The sequence below is a fragment of the Gossypium hirsutum genome, chromosome D12, assembly GCF_007990345.1.
Source record: "Gossypium hirsutum isolate 1008001.06 chromosome D12, Gossypium_hirsutum_v2.1, whole genome shotgun sequence".
NCBI lineage: Eukaryota > Viridiplantae > Streptophyta > Magnoliopsida > Malvales > Malvaceae > Gossypium > Gossypium hirsutum.
The window spans coordinates 60,607,383-60,634,546 of record NC_053448.1 but is presented as its reverse complement, the minus strand read 5'-3'; the positions used below and the strand labels follow the sequence as shown (position 1 = coordinate 60,634,546).

The 27,164-nt window shown below is 30.2% G+C and overlaps 3 protein-coding genes across 8 annotated transcripts; 2 read left to right on the top strand and 1 right to left on the bottom strand.

Annotated features, from left to right (window-relative positions):
- Nucleotides 1-835: 835 nt before the first annotated feature.
- On the bottom strand, nt 836-5,226 carry LOC107947241 (protein DEFECTIVE IN MERISTEM SILENCING 3). 2 transcript variants are annotated; one of them, XM_016881821.2, is made up of 8 exons: nt 4,876-5,226; nt 3,987-4,133; nt 3,707-3,821; nt 2,705-2,939; nt 2,155-2,346; nt 1,739-2,059; nt 1,163-1,388; nt 836-1,079 (listed from the first exon to the last, which is right to left on the bottom strand). In XM_016881821.2, the coding sequence occupies exons 1-8, from the start codon at nt 4,894-4,896 to the stop codon at nt 1,053-1,055; spliced, it is 1,284 nt and encodes a 427-aa protein (XP_016737310.1). In that variant the 5' UTR covers nt 4,897-5,226; the 3' UTR covers nt 836-1,052. The 2 variants fall into 2 exon arrangements, with proteins under 2 accessions (XP_016737310.1, XP_016737311.1); XM_016881822.2 differs by having other exon boundaries at nt 836-1,073; nt 4,876-5,104.
- Nucleotides 5,227-13,822: 8,596 nt separating this feature from the next.
- On the top strand, nt 13,823-17,007 carry LOC107947239 (protein IQ-DOMAIN 1). 5 transcript variants are annotated; one of them, XM_041107584.1, is made up of 5 exons: nt 13,823-14,127; nt 14,309-14,412; nt 15,333-15,626; nt 15,739-16,107; nt 16,202-17,007. In XM_041107584.1, the coding sequence occupies exons 2-5, from the start codon at nt 14,332-14,334 to the stop codon at nt 16,808-16,810; spliced, it is 1,353 nt and encodes a 450-aa protein (XP_040963518.1). In that variant the 5' UTR covers nt 13,823-14,127; nt 14,309-14,331; the 3' UTR covers nt 16,811-17,007. The 5 variants fall into 5 exon arrangements, with proteins under 5 accessions (XP_040963518.1, XP_040963517.1, XP_016737309.2 ...); XM_041107583.1 differs by having other exon boundaries at nt 16,199-17,007; XM_016881820.2 differs by having other exon boundaries at nt 13,827-14,089.
- Nucleotides 17,008-20,753: 3,746 nt separating this feature from the next.
- On the top strand, nt 20,754-22,057 carry LOC107947238 (phytolongin Phyl2.2). Its single transcript, XM_016881818.2, has one exon. It carries the CDS (start codon nt 20,974-20,976, stop codon nt 21,754-21,756), a length of 783 nt encoding a protein of 260 aa, XP_016737307.1. The 5' UTR covers nt 20,754-20,973; the 3' UTR covers nt 21,757-22,057.
- The last annotated feature ends 5,107 nt before the right edge of the window (nt 22,058-27,164 follow it).

The window sequence follows — 27,164 nt, the reverse complement described above, 5'->3', positions numbered from 1 at the left end:
AATAATAAATAAGAAGGGCTTAGAAGGCAATTAGTCACGTTTCAACTTTAGTGCCACCACACCCAGGCGGCACCAATTCACTTTCAAAATTCAAAATGGTAAATTTACATATCAAGTCCTTGAAACTTTAGATCATTACATTTTAGTCTTGTGCCGCATCTGGCAAAGGCACCTTTGGTGCCGCCTGTGGCATCCGATTTTCCACTGTTCTATTTTTTTTTGCATTATTTTCATAAATAATAAAAAGTTAGTAATATTCTGGTATTTTTTTATTTTTTTAGTAATATTTTAGTAAAAATCCCATCCAAAACCTAATTGATTCTTAGAATTTTTATTTTCATACTAAAAATGAAGTGGAAGACTATTTTTTTTTGTCTGTTCCAGATTATTAAAAAATCTAGTAAAAGTATAGAAATCACTATACTAAAAATCATATTATATTTTACCTCTTTAAAATTTGATAAAAGAACAAATTGACTTTTTTTTGTTAAAAAATTCATTCACCTATACTAATGTGGTTCATGAAATAATCAAACAATGCCATGTACGTGCAGCGTGTACCTCATACTAACTTAACCATAAAAATAAACGAAAATTTTAACATAATGACCATTTTACTCTTTAATTTAACATACATAAATTAATTTACCTATTTTTTTAAAAGTACAATGGGCAAAATACATTCCAGCTTTTAGTATAAGAGCCTCCATGGTACTTTATCTCAGGAACGGACACTATGAAATTGGCTTTTTCAGTTTAAGCCTTTGATTTCAGGTGAGAAGATTCTTTTTCCACTAAATGTTTACCAATTATGGTGTTAAAAAAGATGCAAACATAGAGAAAATAAATGAATTTACTATATAAACATGCAAATCTGGTGTCTGGGTCTACATTTTGAGAAACAACTACTAGCACCATTTGCAACATGAGAAGAGCATGTATAAAAAAAAAAAGCCCCAATAAAAGCACATACATGTTTTGCCTTTTCTCAAGTTATTCATTGATTCCGCACCCCTACTTAAAAAGTTCTTATTGTCATCTTGGAGTCAACCCTATCTTCTTCCTGCCTGAAACTGATGCTGTCATAAAAAAGTGATGTTATGGATAAGAAAAACATGTGACTGATACTGCAATTTCAGTTGAGAGTATGATTCGGATTTACCTGAGTTGCATATGTTGAGTTTTGAGCAAGAAACTTGACAAAGTCTTGCTTCTTTCTTTCGAAATTGAACTTGGCAGTATTCAGCAACGCGAGTTCCCTCTTGATGTCCTCTTCCAACTTTTCTTTTTGCCATCTCATCTCTATCATCTGCTTCTCGGTTTCACTGTAGCTTTCTAGCTCTTCTAACATTGTAGAGGTCTTCGGGAATCTCACATCTACCTCTTCCCTGATATCAAACAGAGTCAAAACAATGATGTTTTTTTATTTTTGTGTGCGACCCTAGTAACCCTGCTTATGGAATCTAAAAACTCCACTGGTGGTAAAATTTTCCTAAACTAGTCAAATGCCTTCTACGGTTCAACTTTGCTTTTGAACATGCTTGACAAAAATGGAGAATATATGATTTGTTATACCATAAAGTAGTTTAATATTATTAGAAATAGAATAGTATCATTAATGCAGTATGAGCATACATATACATATACATATATATTTCAACATTCTTATGATATCCTAACACATAAGCAAACTGCGCATAAAAGTGAAATTCAGAACTTCCCAGACAAAGCTTCTTACCGACTGCCTAGGGAAAATACACCATTACTTCTGATCATCCCACCATCCAGAGAGACTGCTCCTTCACTTATACAAGGGAGAGCACGAACCATCTCGGCCCTGGTTTGGTATACTTGAAGATGGGAGAACAGATTATAAAATAAGGTCTCTCTAAGGCCTTCCCCACTGGCAGTGACAAAAGATAAGTTTGAGCTGTCCACATTAATCATATTCACTGCAAAGCCAAGAAATCCTGGAGGACACTCCCCATTTGGTAATCTTGGCTTTAACAGATCAAGTCTCCTCTGGCGGTCCTCAGCTACAAAATCACCAGCATAAGGTCTGCAAGAGAAGGAGGCGATCAAAAAGGAAATGGTTTTTGCAATAATCATTAATAAACCAGATTTTAATCAGAAACAAATACAAGAGATTGATACCTTAAATTTTCAAGACAAATTACAAGAAATCGGCCATCTAGAGACCTCCCAATAGAAGCTGCAAGCCCGTGCAGACCAGAAGTTTTATCTATGCAACCATCCTGGTTGAATGTTTCCAAAGCTTTAACACCTTCAAAAGTATTACAAACAACCGCCAACATAGTTTGCACTCCTAGGTATTCCGAGAAAATCCTACATTTGAATAAAGAAACATAAAGCCACACCACAACTACATATAAGCAGCGATAGTTGTCATAAAACCTTCAATCAAGACCCAATTGTAATCAATTTAATGAACAGCTGAGCTACTCCCTAGAAATTCCAAAAATTATAATGCAGCACATCACCCTCAACCATCACCATTCAAAAACACAAGACGCCATGAAACTAACCCACCCGTGTACATAAGGTATCCAGCAGAGGGCAAGGAGAAAGGTATAACTTTCTCATGCAAAAACATCCAAAATGTTAGAAACTATAGACGAATGATAAATTAAATGCTGCTAGGCATGATGAAGAAAAACAAACAAACAAAGACATTCAAACAGACCTACTAAGATTTTCATCATCTACTTTTCCAAGTGTAGCAACAACACCCAGTACATCCTTTGTCAAACTCAGATGAGAAGCTTGGGAGCCATGATGAGCTTTCAGCTGACACAGAATTCCTGCTGCTGACTTTTCGTGCCGAAGAATCTGTTCAGTTGTTTCATGCTCACTTTGAAGGTGGGACTCGTCCTTGTTCACACCAGGTGAACTAGAAGAATGATACTTGCCAAGCGTAACTGAGAAAAAATCAACTTGAAGCCAGAGAAATGGAAAATAGATATGCAACAATATACGTTTATTAAGATACATGGACTCTGATCTAGGTATGAGTATCTGATATGGGTATGTGACTGTGTGCTAGATTTGAGGATTCAGCTAAAAAACATCCAAAGATAACATATGGATGTATGAATCCTTCCAATAATGGTAGGAAATATAATAATGCTACTATTTTTTTCTTGGTCGATTTGGATTGATTTTTTCCAATCTCTACTTACAAGAAGCAGCCAAGCATGAAAAACCAGTGCACTATCATTCGTGTATTCCACACCCAATACCGTGTTGTATTGGGTGGAGTGTGGACCCTAGAGTGCTAAGTCCATGTAACATGTGTTGATAAACTCGAAATCATCCCACTAAAAAATAATTAATACTAACAGAATACCTTTATTTGCACTGATAACATCCTTCAAACTTAATGAGGAACATCCAAATTATAGCAATATCAGATTATTGATAACATGCAGCTATGGGTGGAGTATCTACAGAGCATCTAGGCAATTAAACACAATATAGTACACCATAGTGTAGCTGGCTGTTACTCCCTGATACTCAAAATCTAAACAAAAAGTCATTAGCTTCTTGTCATCTATGAACTGTATATTAACTCATTCTGATTGTCACCCATAGCAATCGGTGCAAACATCACAATATCTTTACTTCCATTCTTGAATGGCAAGTGAATTTTATGTCATGCATGCGTTTTAGAATAAGAAAAGTATACCTTGCATATCAAGTATGGTATCATCTAATTTGTTCTTCTGATTCCTCAGAAGTTTTAAGCTATCCTCATGCTGCTTGATTTTCATTCCCAACATTCGAAGATCATCTTGAAGTTTCTGCATAGATCATGTTATATCAAACTTTACTTTAAAAAAGAACCATACAAGAATAGATACTGTTAACCATTTTATGACTTCTACTGTCTCAAAGACCCATACGGGAATAGACACAGTTAACCTCTACCGAAACACTGTAAAAAGAAAATTCAAAACTAAAACAACCTCAGAGCTCTCCATGATGGATTTGGCTTCTGAAAATCCTCCATTTTGCACTTCATCCCTGGAAACCAAAGAGGCTTCGTTCAGATCCACTTGAATCGAAGTTGTGGTGGTTTCAACAACAGCTAACGCCCTCGGTTGACCCGAAAACTGCAAAGAGTGAGAGTAATTAACTTGTATCTAAAGATATCTTTTTTCAAGGCTTATACACTAGAAACTCAAAAACAACTTAAATCTTTTAACATTTTGAAGAGAAAAACAGCTAAAAAATTGTCTTCAATATGGAAACATATTGCAATGCACCAACTGATAATAAATTATGTTGATCCCAAAACTTTTCTCAATTAAAAATAATAATACAGGAATAACGTTATTAAGAGTATTGTAACAGAATCAAAGTGAATGCAAATGGGTATTCCAATTTCCAACAATAAATACTATTAACCCAAGACATGAAATCAGCAAATCTTCCCAAGAAAAGAAAGCCTGCTACCAAGAAAAGTAAAAATCTTTTTTCTTTCAAAATTGTCCTCGAAAGTTAAAAAGCTGCTAATTTTTTTTCCTTTTTATGTTCTTGAAGTGCCTAACTCTGAAATTAAAGCAGTAAATAAGTATAAACAGGGGGGGGGGGGGAACACATGCATGCATGAAAATAATTCCCTATTAAACACCCATTTGATACAAGATAAATTATCGGGAACAAAGGACGCATAAAAGAACTGCATTTTCTTTTAAAGTAGCATAAATGCGAGAAGCCGAAAACCAGTGCGTGAAATTCAAAAAAGAAAAAATAGAATTTAAATTTTCGTGCTTTCCCCTTCGGAAGAGATTTTCCGAGTAACCAAACAGAGTGTTGAGTGATTGAGACAGAATCGAGACTGCGTGAACTCACCTGGTGGTTGGACGGAAACATTGCTGAGTTTAGCTTTGACTCACTTCCTGGATTTTCTTTTTTCCTTTTTCTTTTGGGAAAATTGAAAGCAGTGACACTTTAATTTGGAATTTTGGACCTCGGAATCGGGTTTTGTTGTTTCAGAAAAAATATCAACAACCTCTCCAAATAGCATGAAATATCATATTTCCCCTAAAAGAATGGAAATTTTCTCTTACACTCCCAAAACCCTACTTTTGTGGAAAAAACAGAAAAGTATTCGGGAAAAAAATACATTTTTTAAAAATAAGTCCTATTTTAAACAAATGTGTTATACTTTTAATATTTTGTTAATTTTTAAAAAAATAAAACACACCATTCAATTGAATTGGACTCAAATTTCTTTTTAAAATTAGGTTATGTTTTATCTGGATCAATATATCTCTATCAGAGAATATTTACGATATTAATTTTGATGCTTTCATAATTAATTCTCTTTTTGTACGATCGTGAGAAGCCCAAGTTCAATTTAAAGTCCAAATCCAAACAAGTTATACCACTCTAATGTGTTGCATTCAAAAGAAATCTAAATGATTAAGGAATAAGGATGGGGATGAGACAAGTCGTACTTTTGCCTGCCCTGCCCCTAGGCACGATCCAACACCACCCCGTTTCTTAAAGAAAAAAAATTCCTTCTAAACCTAAACCCAAAATTTAGTAAGAGACTCGATTCTGACATGACTCAATCGAAAATTATTTTTATTTTTTAATTTGAAGCAAATAAAATTATATTTTTTTAATTATCTAAATAAGATTTTTTTTTGAATTTAGACTTAATATAAATTTATTTATTAAAAGCAAAACCCCTTTATATTGGCGTTTTTTTATAAATATCATGGGGCGGGATGGATTTACCTCAAACTTGATTTAATCTGACATTTTTTTTATAATCACCCGCCTCGACCCACTTGAACCCATTTTTTTTTTAAAAAAGAAGCCGATCCTAATGGATCGAGTCGGTTGTAACCCATCGGATTTGGGTTTTTTGTTTGCCATCCTTAATAAAGAGTTAAATTTTGGGGTTAATATTTTTATTTAGTACTTGAGTTTTGGCTTCAAAATTCAATCTAGTACTTGAATTTGGTTTCAATATTCAAATTTATACCTAGGTTTTTTTTTAATTTGATACTTGAGTTTCCATTTGTCCCAATTAAGCACTTGAGTTTAGCTTTAATGATCAATTTGGTACATGAGTTTTTTTTTTCAAATTAAGTACCTATGTTTTTTTTTTCAAATTAAGCACTTGAGTTTAGCTTTAATGATCAATTTGGAACATGAGTTTTTTTTTCAAATTAAGTACCTATGTTTTTTTTTACTTGAACACATGTATCAAATATTCATTAGGTCACATGAAGTCATTTAATCTGGACACCAAACTAAACATTAAAACCAAACTTAAGTATCAGTTTGGCAAAAATACTTACATACCTAATTAAATATTGAAACCTAACTCGTGTACGAAGTGATATATTAACTCAATTTTTAAAAGAAAATGATTTAGAAAACGGAAATTAATGTAAGAAAGAAAGAGTATTTCCATAACTATTTAAAATTAAAAAATATATATTTATAATAAATATTAATAATTAATAAGTGTATTAATGATTCATAACTGCTACTTTCTATAAATCATTTAAAATTAATTGGACCAACTTCAATTTAAAAAGCAATGAAAAGGGAATAAGGAGTAAGTTATATCTGGCAAGTAATTGGCAATTTCAATTAATTATTTCATTTCCATATATATTCGAAATTTAATCATTTCTCTTAAAACCATAACATTAAAAATATATATTTATCAGTTTATTTATCTCCCTAAGTCCATTTTGATACTTTTATCTTTTTTTGTACGTGTGAATTTTGGTACTTGAACTTCATTATTTTCAATGGCGAAGCCAGGAGACTGGCAGGGTCCCGATCCCTCTAAAATTAAAAAAAAATCCATTTAGGTCTTCTATAATTTATAAAAATTTTAATTAATAATGATAAAATTATATTTTAGCCCTAAAAATGATAAAAATTTGATTTAATTCTTTAAAAATATTTTTTTAAGTTTTAGGTGATGACACGGCACACTCTTAGACTGCTACATCATCATACTTTGACAAAATTCGATACTAAAGTGGATCTAGATACTATGTTCAAGTATTAAAATGAACAAAAAAGCACATGTACCAAAGTGTATTTAGCTATCAAGTTTAGGGATAAAAAATTGCATTAACCCTTTTGATTTTGAATTTTTCCTTGAGTTGACCAAGTCGGAGCATGAGAGAAACCAATCTCGTGAAGCCAGGTGTAATCCTTTATTTTAATTTGATATAATTTTAATTTTTTATTTTTATAATACAATATTTGAATTTATAAAATCATATCATTAAAGTAATAACTTAATTTTTTAATTTTCGATATTATCAATTTTAAATTGCTAATAACATTATAAAATTAGATGTTAAATTGTCCAATTAAAGTATAGGATTAAATTATTAATTTTAATATAGTAAAGGGACTAAAACCAAGATTAAACCTTAGATTTGAGTGGAATCCTATTTCTTTTAACACGTGGCTGGATTTGATTAGTCCAAAAAAACTGAACCCGTTATTTTAGTTAAATGCTGAGCTGGCCGGCTAGCCCGATCGGCAGGGATGGGATCGTTTTTTGCTGATAACGGGCTGCGCACCGTTTTGGGCTGAGGCGTAAGAATTGATTTTTTTGGGTCTAGCCTGATCCAATTTTTAAATTTTCTCTCTTTTTTCTCTGCACGAAATATTTGGGTAAAGTATAAGAATAGCCAACCAACTATACAGTTTATTTTATTTTGGTCATCCAACTATTAATTTTTTTGATTTAGTCACTCATCTTTTTAAAATTAAATATTTTTATCGCTTTTCCATTAGTTTTCATTAGTTGAGGGAGGGAAAGTTAATGTGGGTTATTTCTATAATTGAGCTAATGACAAATTTAACCTTCCAATATTTTCATATTCTATCAATTAGATCCCAAATCTGAAAAATTTAATAAATTCTATCAAGAAACATCTTAACCCTCTCTCACTCTCTGCAGTACACACCACAATATCCTCGTCAACCACCATACACAATGCACCACCATCTTCAACTCACCCTCACCATACGAAAGGTTCGGGGGTGTATTGTCGAGAACGAAAGAGGTTCCAATTCTTGATAGAATTTGTTGATTTTTTTTTAAATTGCAACCAAATAGATATAATATGTAAACGTTGAATGACTGAATTTATTATTAAACCAATATAAAAAAACCTACATTAGCATTCCATCCCTTAAGTAACAATTTGAATTTTTCTTTTATAATCAATCTATATAACACCAACAACTCCAAAATGGATCAGTTTCTCCCCAATAAATAAGTAATTGAGCCAAGAAAATCCTACCTAATGGAGAAATTGTTAGAGAGGTAACAAAATCCTATACTTTCCATTCCAAAATCAATAAACCGGAAAAAGATGGATTATTTTGTGAAGGAATTTTTGGACCTGTAAAAAGTGGAATTTGCGTTTGTGGAAATTATTGAGTAACTGAAAATGAAAATGAGGGTGTTAGAGTTGTGTAACCCGAATCATTGTTAAAGAAACAAAACACAGTGGTAAAACAAGTGGTTCTATTTGACATTAATTAGAATAAGATTTTTCAACCTTTAAATATATGTAGTCGAAATTTCTCTTGTTTCATTCGTTTTTCAACATTAGTGAACTTTTTCTCCTCTGCCCGTGGTTTTGTTCTATTTTCACATAAAATCTGTGTGTGTTCTTATTTTATTCTATTGCCATCATTATCGATGTTATTTTTTACAAAGGGCCCTAAATTTTGTGAACAATGCGGAGTTGAATTTGTTGATTCTCGGATACGAAGATATCAAAGGGGATACATAAAGCTGGCATGTCCGGTAAGAGAGTGACAAAAATATTTGATTTCGAAAAGTAAAGTGATTAAATCGAAAAATTTAATAGTTAGGTGACCAAAATAGAATAAATTGCATTGTTGGGTGATTATTCTTATACTTTACCCTGTTATTTTTATTTCTAGTTTATTAACTATAAGTTTGAATTTTCTAAAAATCAATACTAATGATTCCAAATTGGAAAAAAAATGAAGAAATAAAAAAGAAGAAGTATGAAATGAGTAAAATGGAAATGTTGCACCAAACGTTAATGAGATGTAAAGAAATGTATTTGAGTCATGATTGATGTTAGTGGTTGGTCACATTTATTGAATTTAATTCGTCTTTTTAAGTCATTGGTGGTGCTGCTGTTGGTGCCTTCTCCTTCAAAACTCAATTTCCTAATAGGTTAACATTATGATCAAACCCATGTTGCTTTCATTTCACAACGATGTCTCTGCTTCATCTCATATAGCTACCATCATATCTTTATTAATTTCCTTTATTTTCATAATTTTTACTTTGCTCAAACTCACGTATTTATTCATTTATTTATTGTATTTATACTGATAGGTCGGTATTGATAACATTAGTATCACCTTAAATGTAGTCATTAACAATATTATTAAGTCGGTAATGAGCAGAGGTGAAGTCGAAAAATTTTATACCATATATATTATTTTTATCATTTTTAGGAGGGCAAAGTATAATTTTACTTTTATTAATTTGAAATTTTAAAAAATTTAAAGGGCCTAAATAAAAACTTTTCCGGGCCTTACCAACCCCTTAGTTACACCCCTGTTAATGAGGTATTGACTTATTCTCGCTATATATAATTACAATGTGTGGATCTCTCGTTCCATCACATGCGTTTTATCCCGTTTTTCTTTATTTGAATCGATTCTTTCTAATTTTTCATTTATTATACTTTATAGAAACCAAATTTGAATTTAAGACAAATATAATACCCCATAAACATGTAAATAATAAAACACTTATTTTTTTAATATTCAACAACTAATTATAGCAACTTACTTTAATTGCAAATAATTATAAATGTACAAATGCATTAATAATTTATAAAAACAAAATTAAATAAAAATAAAATTGAAAGGCACTTGTTACCTGTCATCTAACTTGAATTTACCTTTATGGAGAGAGGGTACAACACAAAGATGACTGGATTCCTTCCTTCCCAACTGCAAAGCACAAATTCCCCCCTTCTTCAATATGTATTAACTTTTTTTTCTTCTAATGCAAGCAAATGGGTGGCATCTAACACAGTTACACTTTAATCCCCGTCTATTTAGGGGTAGGAATGATAGATTTTTCAATTTTTTTATTGGGTTTAATTTTGTAACGAGATACATATTTTTCGTATATTTAGAATTTAGTTTTTATTTTTATTTTAAGAAATTTAAGTTTTTTTTTTTAGTTTTAAAAATGCAAGTTCAATTGTTAAAATTGTTATTTTTTTTTCCAATAAAGTTCAAGTTCATTACAACGTTACTTTTTTTGTTACATAGCTATAAAATGAGTATTTTTCTTTTTTTAAACGTCAAGATATCACACCAGAAAATTTGGTAAAATAATTTTAATGCAACTATAACAATTAGACCTGAATTTTGAAACATGAAAAGTATAAGACTACATTCTTAAAAATAAAAATAAAAGGACTAAATTTTAAATTTATAAATAATATAAAGACATGGATTAGATTTTAGCATTTATATCAACTATATCTATAGTTTTAATAAGAATCAATCATTACAATCATCGTCGAATTAAATACTTAATAAACTAAACAAAATAAATTTGAAAGATATTCTACATGTTTACAAAAGGTGATAATCGAATATGAAATCTCAAAATTCTTAAAGTATAAGCATTATTGTTCATCGTAGTGATAATATTTAGGCATAATATCAAATTCAGTCCTTAATGTTTACATCATTTACCAATTTGACACTTTTTTGGAAACTAATTTTGGCTATTAACCTTTTAAAAAGAGTCAAATTTCTTTTTCTTAACGGAAAATACTACTTAAAACATTACAATTTTAATCATGTTAGCATGACAGTCCACCTATAATTCATGTTGATATGACACTATTTGTTTTATATGTCACTTCAACAAATAATATAAAAAATAAAAAATCATAAAAATTAGAATGGAGTACACATATTGGTTGCTATACGGATTGTAATGTTTGAAAATTTAATGTTTTAGTTAATATCCACTAAAAAAATCAATTCAACCATGTTTGAAAGATTGATTATCAAATTCGACTATTTTTAAAAGATCAACAATCAAATTTAATTCAAACAAAAATAATAATGACCAAATTTAAAATTTATATAAACATTGAGGGCTAAATTTGATATTATGCCTAATTTTTATACATATATGTCATATTTATATATTTTTATGTACTATTTTATGGGAATAATTTATACAACGATGATTCTAAAAACTAAGGTTTTTAGACATCAAAAATTTTTTGCCACATCATCAAAATTTAAAGACATTAAATTATTATTATACACTCATTCATAAATAAATTATTTTATAGATCATTCCCGTCACATTATTCGTGATCCATTTCCAATTATTTGATGGCAATTCAACAATTTTTCCATGTCATTGACACATGATTTTGATATTTTTTTACCCTAAGTCCAAACCCTAAACCCTTAATCTAAAATTTTGAACAATGAACCCAAAATATAGAAACCAAACCCTAAGGCGAACCCTTGAACCTGAACCTCAAACTTGTAACATGTAACAGCGAGCCCTTGAACCTTAAACCCGAACACTAAACCTCAAACCATTAAACCTTAAACCTAAACATTGAGCCCCAAACCCCAAACTTTAAATTTGAAATCTAAACCCTAAACCTCGAGGCATGAGATTCAAGATTTAAGGTTTAGGATTCGAGGTTGAGGATTCTAGATTTAGAGTAAAATAATTTTCAAAATTACGTGTCAATGACATAAAAAAAGTTGCCCAAAAATTATTAATTTTTTTAAATTGGTTGCACGGAAATAAAAATATTAACTTATGAAAAAAAACAAAATAATTAAAATTTGTAAAAGAATAAGAGACGTTTGTTTGTATTTTAAAAAATTAATTATTTAAAAAATTAAACTAAAATTAAGTTAGAAAATATATTAGATATAGATGAATGTATAATAATACTCTTATCTTTTTAGGATCATCCTCATATAATTTATTCTATTCTATTATATTATAATATGTTGATGTATTTATTTGTTTATTTATATTTTGTATATTACAATAATTCACAGCTAAGCCAGCAATGAAGGTTTTTTTTTTCCTTTCTGGTGGACGGATCAAAGTTTCCCTTTGTGTTAGGGTTCTCTAGATGTGATGCAGACATTTATCATTACTTTTATTTTTGCATTTACTAACACCCCAACTCCCCCTAAAACAGCGACGCATTAAACCCCCCTCTTCCCCATAAATAAATTTTGGATAAAATTTTACCATTTGTAACATATAAAATGCCAACCCATTTCTAGTAAGTAATAAATAAAATAAAAAAGTAGCATTAAAAAAAAACACATTTTTCATTATTATTTTATATACATTGTTCTAAGTAACAAATACTAGATTAATATTTTCTTTTATATTTCATATACCAATTTTATTATATTTCATATTTAGGTTTAGTTTGGATAGACGGTGTATTTACTTACTGTTAGTATAAAAATAACGGTGACGATAAAATTAAATACTGTAACGATATTGTAATATGAGACAAAAAATAAACTAAATACATCGCACCTAACCGTTCATCCAAAACCCACCTTAGTTTTATATAATATATCACACGCATAACATTTTTTTATTTAACAACTCCTCTTAGAAGAACATAAAAGTTCATCCAAAAGAACAAATATAAATTAAGTGTTGGACGAGCTTTATGGTTCGTGGGAATAATTCCCATGTTTGCTTCCATTCCCACATTTTGCATTGAAAAACTGATATGTATCTAAACTTAAACTAAAACAAATTTCAATTAGATTTATAAGAATTTAAACCAAAATTATTGAAATTGGATCAGATTGAAAATTAATTGGTACACTAGTTCGGAGCAAGGGAAAGAATTGGCTAAATTGTAGTATGAACCGATTAAGTTAAATTAAAAATCGATTGAACTAACAATTGAACTGAATTTTATTTTTTAAAAACATTTTTAATAATTTTTATGAATTCTAAATAATTTATTTAATTAAAACTAGTGGTCTGATTGGTTCAACATTGATTCGGTTTCAAAAATATTGACTTAAACTAATATAAAATCTTAAAAAGTACAGTCAAGAGAAAATCAAATTTTTTAATTTATAATTTTTTCAATTGAAAAAACAATTAATTGCATCAAACATTCTCAAATTATATCATTTATTTTAAATTGGTCCTCAAACTTTAAAATATTCTATTTACATCTCTAAACTATTGATGTTATATCAATAAGGTAATTTTATTACTAAAATCATTAATTTTAAGTTTTTTCCATTACTAAAACCATTAATTTAATCATTAAATGAGATGTTAAATCTTATGTAACACAGTTTAACATGAAAAATTTAAAGAAAATAAATATTGTAAAAAAGGATATCATAAGAAATATTAGTTTTGAGGTTTTTAAAGCTTTTACAAAAGCTTTATCGGTCTCTCTTTTCAATTTTACTCTATTTTTAATTTTTTAATTTTCAATACTTGAAGGGTCTAATTGATATAATATCAATTGTTTAAGGATAAAATTAGAATTTATTAAAGTTTAGGGTCCAATTTAAAATGAGTATCATAATTTGGGATGTCTAGTGCAATTAACAAAAACAGAAATAAATAAATAAAAGTATTGCTGGGTGGGGGCAGGCTTGTAATTACGTGGAGAAGAGTTAAGATGACGTGGCAAAATATCATTGGGCCCAATCCAACCGTAATATATGTTCTACGTTCCGTGAATTTGATTAAAAAGCAATCGGCCGATCGCTTCGCACGGGTTTTCTTCTGTTACTTCCTTTTTTTCTCTCTCAAATTTACTACCACTCTCTTAGCTCTCCTCTGTTTCAGTCTCTTTTTTATTTCCATAATAACATCACCAATTTTTTCTCTTTTCTTTTTTCTTTTCACTTCATTTTTTCTCAGCTTTAACTAATAAAGAAAAAAATTCAAGTAATTTATACCTTATGGAATATGATACAGAGAAAACATGAAGAGAATTCAAGCCAATCGGTAACATTTCATCACCTACCTGTTCTTCTCCGTTTCAGGTTTGATCCACTGCCATGAATTCTCTGTTTTCATTTAACATGAATTTGTAAAATGGCATATAAGTGTTTGTTGCTTTGTCTCTATGTATCGTTCTTTCTAACATTTTAACGAGTGTAATATGTTTCATTAGTTTAAAAAATCCGGTGTTTTACGATCTGCCATTTTTTGTATCTGTTTTAGAAACTCCTGTTTTTTGACCGGCGATGGGAAAGAAAGGGAGTGGATGGTTCTCGACGGTGAAGAAAGTGTTCAAATCATCTCACAAAGACTTGCCTGACAAAAAAGTAACGTAATTTTTTCATCGGTTTTTAGGTTTTTTTTTTTTTGGCCTTTTGATGTTTGTTTAGCAGGTTGATTTGATTGCCATATTTTCAAGCAAAATCAATGGCACCTTTCAAAATTTTTTTTTCATTTTAAGGCAAATTTTTAATAAATGCAGGGAAAAAAAAAGAGAAAGCAAACATCTACATCACAAACATCTGGATTTTTGCTTGTATTTATTTGGGTTCTTATCTTTTTGTTGTTAGAACTTGGTTAACTATATAGTGCCCACGTTTGCAAGTACATTACAAATTCTCTTTGATCTTACTCATTTGTGGTCATAATACTAGGAAGCTGTTACACCCGAGCTTCATTTTTCTTGAATTATTATTCGAGCTTTATTTTATAGGTTATAAAATTTATGATACCAACAACAAGAAAGGATAATTTAGTTTTGATATATATGAAACAGAAAATGACAAAATAAAAATAACAAATAATTCTCATTTTTGAAAAAAGAAATATTTAGATATATAATCATTTCTGCTGTCAGTATTTACTTTTGCAGTATAACCGTGTATATATATGTAAATTAATTTGGTGAAAAGAATTTATCAGAAAAGAAAATGGTAAGAGGGTTGCTTTTTCTTTCAAAGGGGGCTAAATGCTAATTGATGGCTTCCCCTTTTTCACTGTTTTGAAGGACCATGAACCCAAGCAAGGGGCACTGGTCCCCTATCAACGTGGTTGCTACCTTGACACATAATTTTCATGCCACCTAAGCCATCACATCATTCAACTTGTTCTTCATGTGCTTGAAAATGTTAGATCTCCATCATTCCATATCAATGATAATCTGCTCTGTAAAATTTTTGTTTGTTCATTGGTTGACATAGTTCAAGGCAAATGTTAATGAAACTGACCAATCTGATGTGATTTTCAGAGAGAGAATAATGTGGAGAAATGGCCAAATGAGGCCCCGGATGCAGTGTCGTTTGAACATTTTCCAGCGGAGAGTTCACCGGACATCACGAATAATGAGAGTGCAATGTCGACTCCTCTGAATGAAGATAGGAACCATGCCATTGCTGTCGCCATGGCAACTGCTGCTGCTGCAGAAGCAGCTGTTGCGGCAGCTCAAGCTGCCGCTAAAGTCGTCCGGTTGGCGGGTTATGGACGACAGTCTAAGGAAGAAAGAGCTGCAACGCTTATACAGTCGTATTATAGAGGCTATCTGGTAAAAACAAACCCAGTCTCAATCTGTCACCATGTCTATATGCATCTTATACAATCGTATTATGGAACATTGTTCTCTAAGGTGGTTCTTAATGTTGCTGATGGTTTTGTAGGCTCGGAGAGCTTTGCGTGCTTTGAAGGGACTGGTGAGGTTGCAGGCACTAGTGAGAGGTTATAACGTGCGCAAACAAGCGCAAATGACAATGCGGTGCATGCAAGCATTAGTCCGGGTGCAGGCAAGAGTTCAAGCTCGTAGGCTGCAGCTAACTGATCATGATAAGATCCCCAAGAGATCAGACGAGGACTATGAAGAAAAAAAAGGAACGGGAGAAGTAGAACGAAAGCCAAGGAGCCTGTTGAAGAGATATGACAGTTGGGATGGTGGACAGCAAAGCTCGGAGAAGGTTAAGGAAAGTGTTTCGAAGAAACATGATGCTGCGATGAGACGAGAACGAGCCCTTGCTTATGCCTATAGCTATCAGGTTGGTTCATGGTAAATCGTAACTCGTAAGAACTCGAAAAAATACTTTGTTTAGTGATTAAATGGTCATCTAATTCACTTTCTTGAATCAGCAGCAACAGCCACAGCAACAACTCATGCAACCGCACCCCAATGGCAAAGATGTTGGAGTCCACCTTAATGATCGCGAGAAGGCACAATGGGGTTGGAACTGGCTCGAGCATTGGATGTCATCGCAACCGTACGACGCTCGTCAACTAGGCCATCAAGAAGGTTCTTACATGACACTGCTGACCACCACCGCAACCACTACCGTTACCGATAACATGTCTGAGAAAACTGTTGAAATGGATGTTGTGACAGCAATGGATTCAGGCTCATACTCAACCCTGCAGCAGGCTCAATCAGGGTCAAGTAATGTACCTAGCTACATGGCCCCAACCCAATCTGCCAAAGCCAAGGTTCGAAGCCAAGGACCTATGATTATGAAGCAGCAACGTGTACCACATGCACCCCAATGGAACCCATCAACAAAAAAATCCCCAGGTTGTGATTCATCAAGTTCAGGTGGAGGAACAACAGTCTACCAGGCACCAAGGAGCCCTGGCCAAAAGAGTAACGGTGCTCGCATACCGTCTAGGCGTCTAGGTGGATGTAGCCCGGATACCGCTGGTGGCCACGGTGGAGAAGATTGGAGGTTGCCTATTGGCAGTCATGGCTGGTGAAAATGATTTTGGTTTTTATATGTTGTGTTTCAGAAAATGCCACTATGAAGTGTGAAATGAAGGTTTGTTTCTTCATATGTTGCTCTCTGTATTTATTTGCTCTCGCATTCATGTTAGTGATGTAATAATATAAAAACTGCAAACTCTCCAGTATTTGAAGCTTTATCTATCACATGATAATTGTTTGTTCAGTTCTATATTAACTATTGCCACCTTGTTCATGAGGGAGTGAATTGTTTTTTTTTTAACAAAAATTCAACAAGAACCAATTTATTTAAACTTCACTTACCTCTGTTTGTGAAAATAATCACTAAAAAACATAAATCAAACATAATTTAAATAAAAATAATTTTGGACAAAATTAAATATAATTTAAATCAAAATAAAATTTGTAAAAAATCCTCCAATTTATTTGATTCGATATTTCTATATGGATTGCAATAAATTTGTTTTAAAATATAAAAACAATATGATATTTTGGACCCTAAACCTACACAATCATAAAGAAAAACAAAATGTAAAAAACATATTTGTTGGATCCGAATGGAAAGACTTGTAATCCTGATTGTTGTGGGTTAAAACAATGAACCGGGTCGGGTCTTAGAACTCACCGGTAAGTAAGTAATCATCTACGGCAGGCACAGAGTTCACGTGGATCTACTGGGGAAAGACGAATGAAATTAAACGGCGTCGTTTGGCCCCTTAAAAAATATAGTAACTCTGTTTACTTTTGACTTTTGACCTTTATAACAGTCACGTCCGCAATTGCCACGTCAACACGAATTTTCCGTTCCATCAATGACGTGGCAAAATTCTGTCAACCAAGAAATTAACTGTGATTTTCTTTTCTCATTTGACAATTTTATTTTTTTCAATTATGCTAAAATTTCAAGTAATATATTTATTAAATAATAATTTATAACATTTATAATTATAAATGTTTATTAAAATTTTAATTAAATATTGATGTAATCACTCTTAATCTTTACCGAACATAATCAAATATTAAATTATTTGTATTTTATAACTCTCATATTATTTTGACACATGTTTTAGCATATAAGTTAGTAATAAACTAATTCAATTAGTAATATTTAGTTACTCTCATGACTTATTTTAGCAATGAGAAGGAAATTTTTTAAATTTTTTTTCTTTTTTTGAAGATGTCTTTTTTTTGCAAGAATTATTACTGATCTTTCTAATTTCAAGTTTAAAATTGTACTAAGTGGTATTTATTTTATGTCTAACTATTGTAATACATGCATGATAAATACATTTTTTTCCTCATATTATTATACTAGTAACCAAACGAGGCAAATTAACGTGTAACGACAACAAAAAAACACCAAATGGTAACCACATTTTTAAAAGTTTTAACAACAACAATAATAGAGAAAAAGAACACATTAAACAAAAAAGAGATGAACACTTGAATTATTGGGAGTTTTAACAACAATAATAAATAAACAATGAATTTGTAAGAGACTAACATTGAAATTAGATTTAGAGTTTATTTTTTTATTTAATTATAGAATACGTAAAAGTATAATAAAAGTTATTTTTAGAACTTGAAAGCAATGAATTTCGTTTTGGATTTTAAATGAGTTTATATATTGGGTTTATATGTTAAAAAAATATTAACTTTAAAAAACAAATTTTAACAGCTTTTTTGGACTTTTCGATGTCCATTGAAATTAAACAGAATTGATGTGGTTCAATGACATCATCTAACTAAAATTGAACTAAACTATATAAAAAACCCAAACAAAATTAAATCAAAATTTGTTAGTTCAACTCGATTTCTCAAATTGGTCCGTTTTTTTTTCTTTCTAAATTCATAGTCTTGTCTTATAATTATATTGATTCTATTTCTTTTATTTATAACATTCAAGCACAAAAATTTTATTTAAGGGATGTCGAGCTTTTTATCACTCAACTCAACATATATTGCTACAGGGTTTCCCTTGCGAACTCAAAATTATTATTATTATTATAAGGGTAAACTACACTACAGGTCACCCAATTATATTCAAGTTTTTTTTTCTGTCACCTAATTATAAAAATTTCAAAACGATCACTCAATTAATTATGTTTGTCTTTTTTCATCCAATTCCTTTAAATGCAGTTCAATTCACGATGAAAAAAATAATGTGACATTTTTAAAATTATAAAAATAACAAATTTAACTGTTAATATTTATATATTATATTAAATTAACTCTGATTTAAAATAAAAAAAACTTCTACACATTGATTCAATTTAATCCGGAATGAAGATACGTGTAATGATTATCAAAGACAGTAGGGCATGACTTATCAAATGCCACCCATAACATACACGAAGCTAAAGCTATTTCCTTCAATTATCATAGAAACTGTAAAATAGTGCATGTGCGATACCAAATTATTCCAATATGCTTTTCTTGTGCTTGTAGCAGGATCTGCATGATGACTAACGTGTTGTCAAAGAAAAGAACGAATTTCCATATTTAAAGCAGTGCCTTGGCCTGAAGATGAAGATATTCATCACTTGGTCCGGTTCTAAGATATTCATCAGGGTCTAAGGTTGGAAGAGGTTCAAAAAAGACAATTTTTTTTTTAATTTTTAATGTGAAAAAAAAAGTTTCAGACTAAAATAAATTAATTAAATGTTTAGGATTTTCAATTTTTCACCATAAATGCTTTATTTATTGGGTATTATATTTTATAATTTTTTAAAAGGAGCCTGATTTATTCTTTCGCCTAGGGCTCCAAAAATATCAATAACTACCAAAGTGTAGTTTTGGTCTGAGTTACGCTAATTACGTTATTGTTAAGGCTTTACCCTCTTTTTATAATTCACCAAAAAAAAAAAAAAACATGTTTAAATTAATAATAATTTAAATTATTTAAGAAAAAAATCTTAATACATATGCTTTAACAGAAAAAAAAGTAATGTACTAACATGATGAATAAATAACCCATTGCTTAATAGGTAAATGATTAATAATGTAATAAACATATATTATTTTGTTTGGTTAAAGTGTTAAACAAGTAAACTAAAATATAAGTATTACTATACACAAAATATTAACTTTGCCCGTAAACTCACCACGCGTTTAAAGAATCATGATGCAATAAATGATCGGTGCACCGTAAATTTCAATCCAATAATTCAACTGCAGGCATAAAAATGTTTGCTAAAAATGGATGGGCATACCATAGATTTAGTTCTTGTTTATCTATCTATTTTCAATTTGGTTATCAATTTGTCTCTCGAACTCTAAAAATGCTTTGATAAAACATAACTTTCGATGATAAAAAAATGAGTCAACTAATATTTAAATTTAATATTTAAGGGTCTCGTTCTATTTTTAGAATCAATACTTAATGACTTAAAAAGACCAAAATATGAGTAAATTAATAATTAAATTTAATAATCATTTATTAGAAACAAACAGATGAATAATAATAAAAAGAGGAGGAGGAGAAAGAACCCAAAATAAAATACGAGAGTGTTAATCTCTTAAGATGTAATTTTTCAAGAAATGAAGATGATTTTGTCTGCAAAATAGAAAAAAAGTTAAAAAATAAAACCCTAAAACGTATGAGGAAGAAAAAAAATTGGGAAACCACATACCGAGATTTTAAGAACTCACATTTTAAAGTTTGAGGACTAATTTAGAATATGAGTCATATTTTAGGGACGATTTAATGGAATTTACTCTTCCTTTTAATAATACAGGATTAAATTGATCTATTTCATAATAATAAAGGGACTAATTTGATTCTATCGCTATAATAGAGGGACTTAGCGGGGAATTTCATCACTGAGAAACCCACCGTCGAAGTTTACCAATAATTAAACTGCAGATCTGCTACAGTACACTGTATTATTGGAGGTTGGTGATGTCGACACAAAGCCCGATAAAAACCATTATAAAATTCTTCAAGGTCATTGCCCGTAATTTGAATCCTTAAACAAGGGTATTATTATTATAATTCCATGAAAAAAAAAATTGGTTAATGCTTAATTGCAATGGGAATGGAAGAATTGTCGTTATTCTTCTTCCTCTTCCCCCCAAAAAAACCCTAGCAAAAAACACTATACGATCTATGAACAGAAACTGAAAAAATAAGCATCAAATAAGAAATTAACCCACAGTTCTAAAGAACCCCCATCAAATGATTTCCGATCCTAAGCTGATACTATATGCTTGCATTGCAAAAGGACCCACAGTTGTGGCTGAATTCACTCGCAAAGAAGCCGTGGGGATCGAGCCATTAGCAAGGGAATGCATCGAGAAAGCCCCTCCTTACCATTCAATGTTCTCTCATACAGTTTCCCAAAGGTCCTATACCTTCTTAATCGATGACCCTTTTGTTTATTTCATCATATCCCATGAAGATCTCGACAAATCTGAGTCGTTTTGGTTCTTGAATCGCTTGAAAGGTGCTTTGGACGATTTTCTACTCACTGGTTTAGTTATGGGTACTGATAATTTGACCCCAAATTGTCTTCAATCTCATTTCGATCCGGTTTTTTCAGAGGCTTTGGGTTTGGGTTTGGGTTTGGATTTTGTTCCATCCCCAGTAGTAAAAGATAGTAGAAACCCAACCGTGGTGGCTCCTTTGTTAGGGGGTTTGAAAAAGAAGAAAAGATCCGGTGGTGGTTTGGAAGTAAACGGCGTTGAAACCAAAGATGGTTGCGGTGGAGTTGGCGGCGGCGGCGGTGGGATTGTTGGGATGGAGAATACAGTTGATTTAAGCGACAATTTTAGAGATTACCCAGTTTCAATGCAAAAAAGTGGTGGTTTATGTGGTGGTGGTGGCGGCGATAAACAAAAGGCTAAACAAACATGGAGGAAACATGTTTGGGTAGTTTTAATATTGGATTTGCTTGTTTGTGCTACTTTATTTGGGGTTTGGTTATGGGTTTGCAGAGGCTTACAATGCATTGATGGCTAAAAATACGTATACTTTGATGGTCAAAAGTGATGAATTCCATTGACAAGAGCAGTATCTAGCTGGTGAACAAAGAACAATGCAATGGAAAAGGGCATTGTTAAAATATTGTAATTGTAAGTGTTTGAATCTTTTCTGGATTTTTCAATTCTGGGCTTGATTAAGTCTTTTTGTTGTTGATTTTCAGAACATTTTCTTCTCTTCTTTTTTTTCAGTTCTTGGTTTGCAAAATTATATGTAATTTGCACCACAAACTGTTTATACCCTACAGCATACAAAGTTAAAAAAAAAAATCCCTCTGCTATAGCATTGTTGCTGTGGATCATCTTGTTATTGCTTTTTTGAGCTTTGGTTCCCATTTTTTTTTCAATGTAACAGTTTTAATTTTTCTCTTTAGAATAATTTAAGATTTTCTTCATTTCAATAAAAAAATTTATTGTAATTTTATGTTGTATATCATTATTATGTTGTGGGAAAAAAGTTCATAAAAGACTAGCCTACATCTTAAGGTCATATTTCAATACTGATTAGAAACATGAAAAGTTCCTTTTCTGTCAATGGATTTACTTCGTATGTGTGAGGTAAACTCGAATCCAAACACAAGTATGAGAATATACAAGGAAAAGCTCGAAAAAAGTTAAACATGCTCGTATTGGAGTAGATATTATTCATATCCGATATACTCTCGATTCCAAGTAACATAGGTACCTTGTTTAATCTGCTGTTATCTTTCATAATTTTCCACCAGGAATGCATTCTTTCAAGGAAGAAATAAAAAATGGCTTCATCTTGTTGTTATGTTGAATGGCTATTGCTGACAGAACTGGTTTTTCTTTAGTAGCATTAGGCTTTTGTTGAGGGTGGATTGGTTTTTCCGGGAAAAGTCTTCAAAGTGTCAGTTGGGCAGCCGATCGGACTCCTAACAACCGTATTGTCCTCATGAAGGAGATATGACCCAGCAACTGAAGAGAGGGTGTTAGTATAGGACATGTGAATAATAATTGAGTTAATTGAGCATAGATGACTCAAATCATCAACTTGAGATTTATATGCCCTAGAGGTGTCCATGGGCTGGGCCGGGTCCAAAATTTTGTTAGCTTGCTTCCTAGGCCCGGGCTTGGCCTGGCCCGAAATATGGGCCTGAGATTTTGTCCAGGCCCAGCCCAGAGAAAAAATATGGAACCCTAGCTTGGCCCGGCTCGGCCAGTTTTTTAATTAAAATTAAAATTATATTTTTATTAAAATTAAAACTAATTGTTATCAAAATTAATTGTTATTAAAATTGTATCAAATTATATTTTTTTGTACTAGTCAACATTTTGTAAAATCTAATATTTTGTTAGTAAAATTATTAATTGTTAATTGTATTAATTGTTACTAAAATTATCAAATTATATCAAATTATTAATTGTTAATTGTATTAATTGTTGTAACAAAATCTAACATTTTGTAACTTAAAACTTAAAATAAAACTAAAACTAGTATATTTTAAAAATAAAAAATATTTATTTAATATATTTCCGGGCTGGGCTAGGCCAAAAAAAATTTGCTCGAGGCCCAGCCTGTTTTCTAAACGGGCCTCATTTTTTGTCCAAGCTCATATTTCGGGCCTATATTTTTACCCGAACCTTTCCATATTTCGGGCGGGCCGTCGAGCCGAGCCGGGCCGCCCAGCCCATGGACACCTCTAATATGACCCTTACCTGTGCAACCATGATACCACTTGAACTATATGAACTAGCAGGAACAAAATCTCAACACGGAATACATTTGATTGTTTTGAGAACTTCTCTTGAAAGAGTCGGTTGAAAACTTCTCTTGAAAAAAGAGTCAATCCACCTCAATTGTTCTATACATGTGACTTTTTGTATGTGTTTAAAAAGCTATGTTGGGAACTAAGCACCAACATTTTCTGAACCGACAACCGGTCAAAATATTTATTCACCGGTTCTTTCAATTTAATTAAATAAATTATTAAAAATTTAAAATATAAAAAATTGGTTTAATCGACTTCAAGCAGTTCTCATTTTGATATCTTAATTAATTTTTTGTCCAATTAATTCAATTGACCAATCTCATTCGATTTAAAAAATATTGCTTGTCACCTGAGTGAGTCTACGATTTATAAGCCTGTCTTTTGAATCTAAAACTAAAAGTCATCCAAATCAAGCACATACAATTTCTCTCCTACATTTTGCTAAAGATGGTGTGAATTCATTTTGCCTGTCATGTTCCTTGCCCATTTGTCTTGTAGCAGGTGTATTCCCTAACTTTTTTTTGAAGATATTTATTAAATAAAAGGTAAAAGTATCATAGAAACAATTTTTATATTAAAAATCAGATTTTATTTTATTTTATTTATTAAAAAATTAAATAAATTAATTTTTGTACGTTAGATTTAAGAGTAAATAAAATTTTTTATTAAAATTTTTTTTTCTATTATTAAAAATTGATCCCTATACATATATATTAGTACGAGGTACATATAATTATTTGTTTATTTTATTTATACCAATTTTTAATAATACAAATAAATAAAATTTTAATAAAATATCAATTCGTATAAAAATAAATAAAAGACCCAAAATATAATACTCATAACAGCTTTCATGATATGTAAAGAAAATTGAAGAGAGACATTATTAGTCAGCAAAAACTAGGTATAAAACATCCACGTGGTTTAAACAGGAGCTGTCCTAAATCCTACCGGACAAGGGACAGGCTTGTAACTTCACTTTGGAATTTGCATGTAGTTTTTCTTAGTAATATAACTGAAAACAAAGAAGTTTGTTATTACCTGTCTGTCACAGGCTGGCATTGTGTGGCATCTCTGGATAAATAAATAAGCAACTTAATTATTATTAAACCCATAATTAAGGAATAATAAATAAGAGGTGGACCAAAAAAACTGTGTGCCAGCACCCCCCTACTTTTGAATACTTAATAAACACCATTAACCGACCAAACTAGAGGTGCTCATGGGCCGGGTTCGGGCTGGGCCCATAAAAAATTTTTGTCCCGAGTCTTAGGCCCGGGTCCGGTCCGGGAAAAAAATGATAAGCCCGGGCCCGGCCTATTTTTTTAATAAATACCAAAAATTTATTTTAAAAATTTTAAAAAGTATTTTAAAAATATTTTAAAATATTTTAAAATTAAAAAAAATTAAAAAATAAATATATTTATTATATCGGGACGGGCCCGGGCAAAAAAGTGGTGCCCGTCCCGTTTTCTAAACGGGCCCCTTTTTTTGCCCAAGCCCATATTTCGAGCTTATATTTTTACCCAAACCCTCCTATATTTCGGGTGAACCGTCGTGCCGGGCCGGGCCGCCCGGCCCATGAGCACCTCTAGACCAAAGTCACAATTCCGTACTAAAATTCCGTTTAACCAATTTTTTTTAAACAATTGTTATGTATATTTATTTATCGGGTGATTCATATATATGCTAAAAAAAATTGAGAAAGTTTGTTGAAATTTTTGAAATTTATCGATTTATATTATTTTTAGATGAGAAAATAAAACACATCTTTATTAAATATTGCTAAATTAATTTTTTGTTAGATGATTAAATGTCAATATTTTTGTCTTTTAAGTCTCGAGTTCGATTTTTTTATTCATATTTGTATTTTTTATTTTATGTTGTTTAAGTTTTTATTAGTTTTAATTAATATTTTTGACACATTAGTTTTTTTGGTTAGATGGTTAGATAATTGTAACGTTACCCTTGAATCCTAAGTTTGATTCCTCTTATAAGCATTTTTTATGCATTTTTTTATTTTATATTGTTTCAAGCCTTTTTATTATTTTTAATTAATGTTTATAACTAATAAATATATTGTTTTCAAGTTTTTTTAAATTCATCTCTCTTTTATTTATAAAATCAAATAATAGATATTTAATTATTTTTTAAAAACATTAACTAATTCTTTAGATATATATTTCTTTATATACAATATTTATATGTCAAATATTTGTTTTCTCCACCTATATTGTGGAGTATAGTGATTTCTAGTATTATAAAATCAAATAATCATTTCAAATATGTAAAATATTTTAAATATTATTGTTCTTTCATCTACATTGTGGGTATGATATTTCAAATATTTTTTAATGGGAAATATTTCAAATACACATACAAAAATATATAATATGTCAATTTACTACACTCATGATATGTATTGAAAGATAAATATTACACATATAAAATTTGTATTTACTAATAATAATATTTTACAATAAATATTTTATTTTATAAATAAAAGATTTTATTAATTAAACAATATATTTTTTAATTATAAACATAAATTAAAAATAATAAAAAAGCTTGAAACAACATGAAATGAAAAATACATATTTAAATGCTTATGAGGGAAATTGAACTTAGTACTCAAAGATGAAATCACAATTATCTAACCATCTAGGAGAAAGAGCTAATGTATTAAAATATTAATTAAAAATAATAAAAGTTTAAAATAACATGAAATAAAAAATATAAATATGAGTAGGAGAGGAATCAAATTCAGGGCTCAAGGACAAAAGCTCGAATATTTAACTATCTGATCAAAAGAGCTGAGTTGTCAATATTCAGTTAAAACACGTCCTGTAAGATCATTTTCCTTTTTCTATCCAAAAACAACGTAAATCGATAAATTAAAAAAAGCATAATTTATCAAATAAATTTTTTTCCAGCATATATGCAAAAATTATCATTTATTTATCTCTAATATGTTTATAAATTATTAATTAATATAATTGAAATGTTTGTCTTTTAAATTGTCGCATAATACCTTTATTTATATATTTAATTCAAAATTATTAAAAATTTTCGTTTTAAAATAATAAATATTATTATGATGGTGTTTTTTTATATTTTATATAAAATTAAATTAAATTAAAATATTATGGTTTCTAAAGCTGAAATTTAACTTTTAATTAAAAAACACTTTTAAAATCAAATGTATTTTGTATAATATTTATATGGTATACACCATTATTTATGTATTTAAATTAAAATTTACAAATAATTGACATTAATTGTTTATGCAATATATATCAAATATTAATAATAATTAATAATAAGTTATTTTTTATATTTTTATTAAAATGTTATTGTATTGATGAATTTGAACATCATTTAAATATTTTTTTTACTTTAAAACATATGTTTAAAATAGATATTTTATTTTTTTAGAGCACTTTTAGACAACAATACCAACACTTAAATCTTAAGGCAAATATTTGATATTCTAATAATACACTCATTTGACTCCACAAGCAAAATTATAAATTTATCATATGTTTCATTTCAATTATAGATTTATTTTTAAATATTTTTTTACCATACTCTATATACGCTATCAACAATCCAACTCTATTTGTGAAAATTTTAAATTCCACTATTAGTGTATTAA

Coding starts and splice junctions, on each gene's coding strand:
- LOC107947241 (XM_016881821.2), bottom strand. CDS start 4,896: ATGTTTCCGTCCAACCACCAG. Junction 2,347..2,704: donor GATGATGAAAATCTTAGTAG/GTCTGTTTGAAT, acceptor ATTCAAATGTAG/GATTTTCTCGGAATACCTAG. Junction 1,389..1,738: donor GTATTTTCCCTAGGCAGTCG/GTAAGAAGCTTT, acceptor GTTTGATATCAG/GGAAGAGGTAGATGTGAGAT.
- LOC107947239 (XM_041107583.1), top strand. CDS start 14,332: ATGGGAAAGAAAGGGAGTGGATGGTTCTCGACGGTGAAGAAAGTGTTC. Junction 14,413..15,332: donor AAGACTTGCCTGACAAAAAA/GTAACGTAATTT, acceptor TGTGATTTTCAG/AGAGAGAATAATGTGGAGAA. Junction 16,108..16,198: donor CTTATGCCTATAGCTATCAG/GTTGGTTCATGG, acceptor TTCTTGAATCAG/CAGCAACAGCCACAGCAACA.
- LOC107947238 (XM_016881818.2), top strand. CDS start 20,974: ATGATTTCCGATCCTAAGCTGATACTATATGCTTGCATTGCAAAAGGA.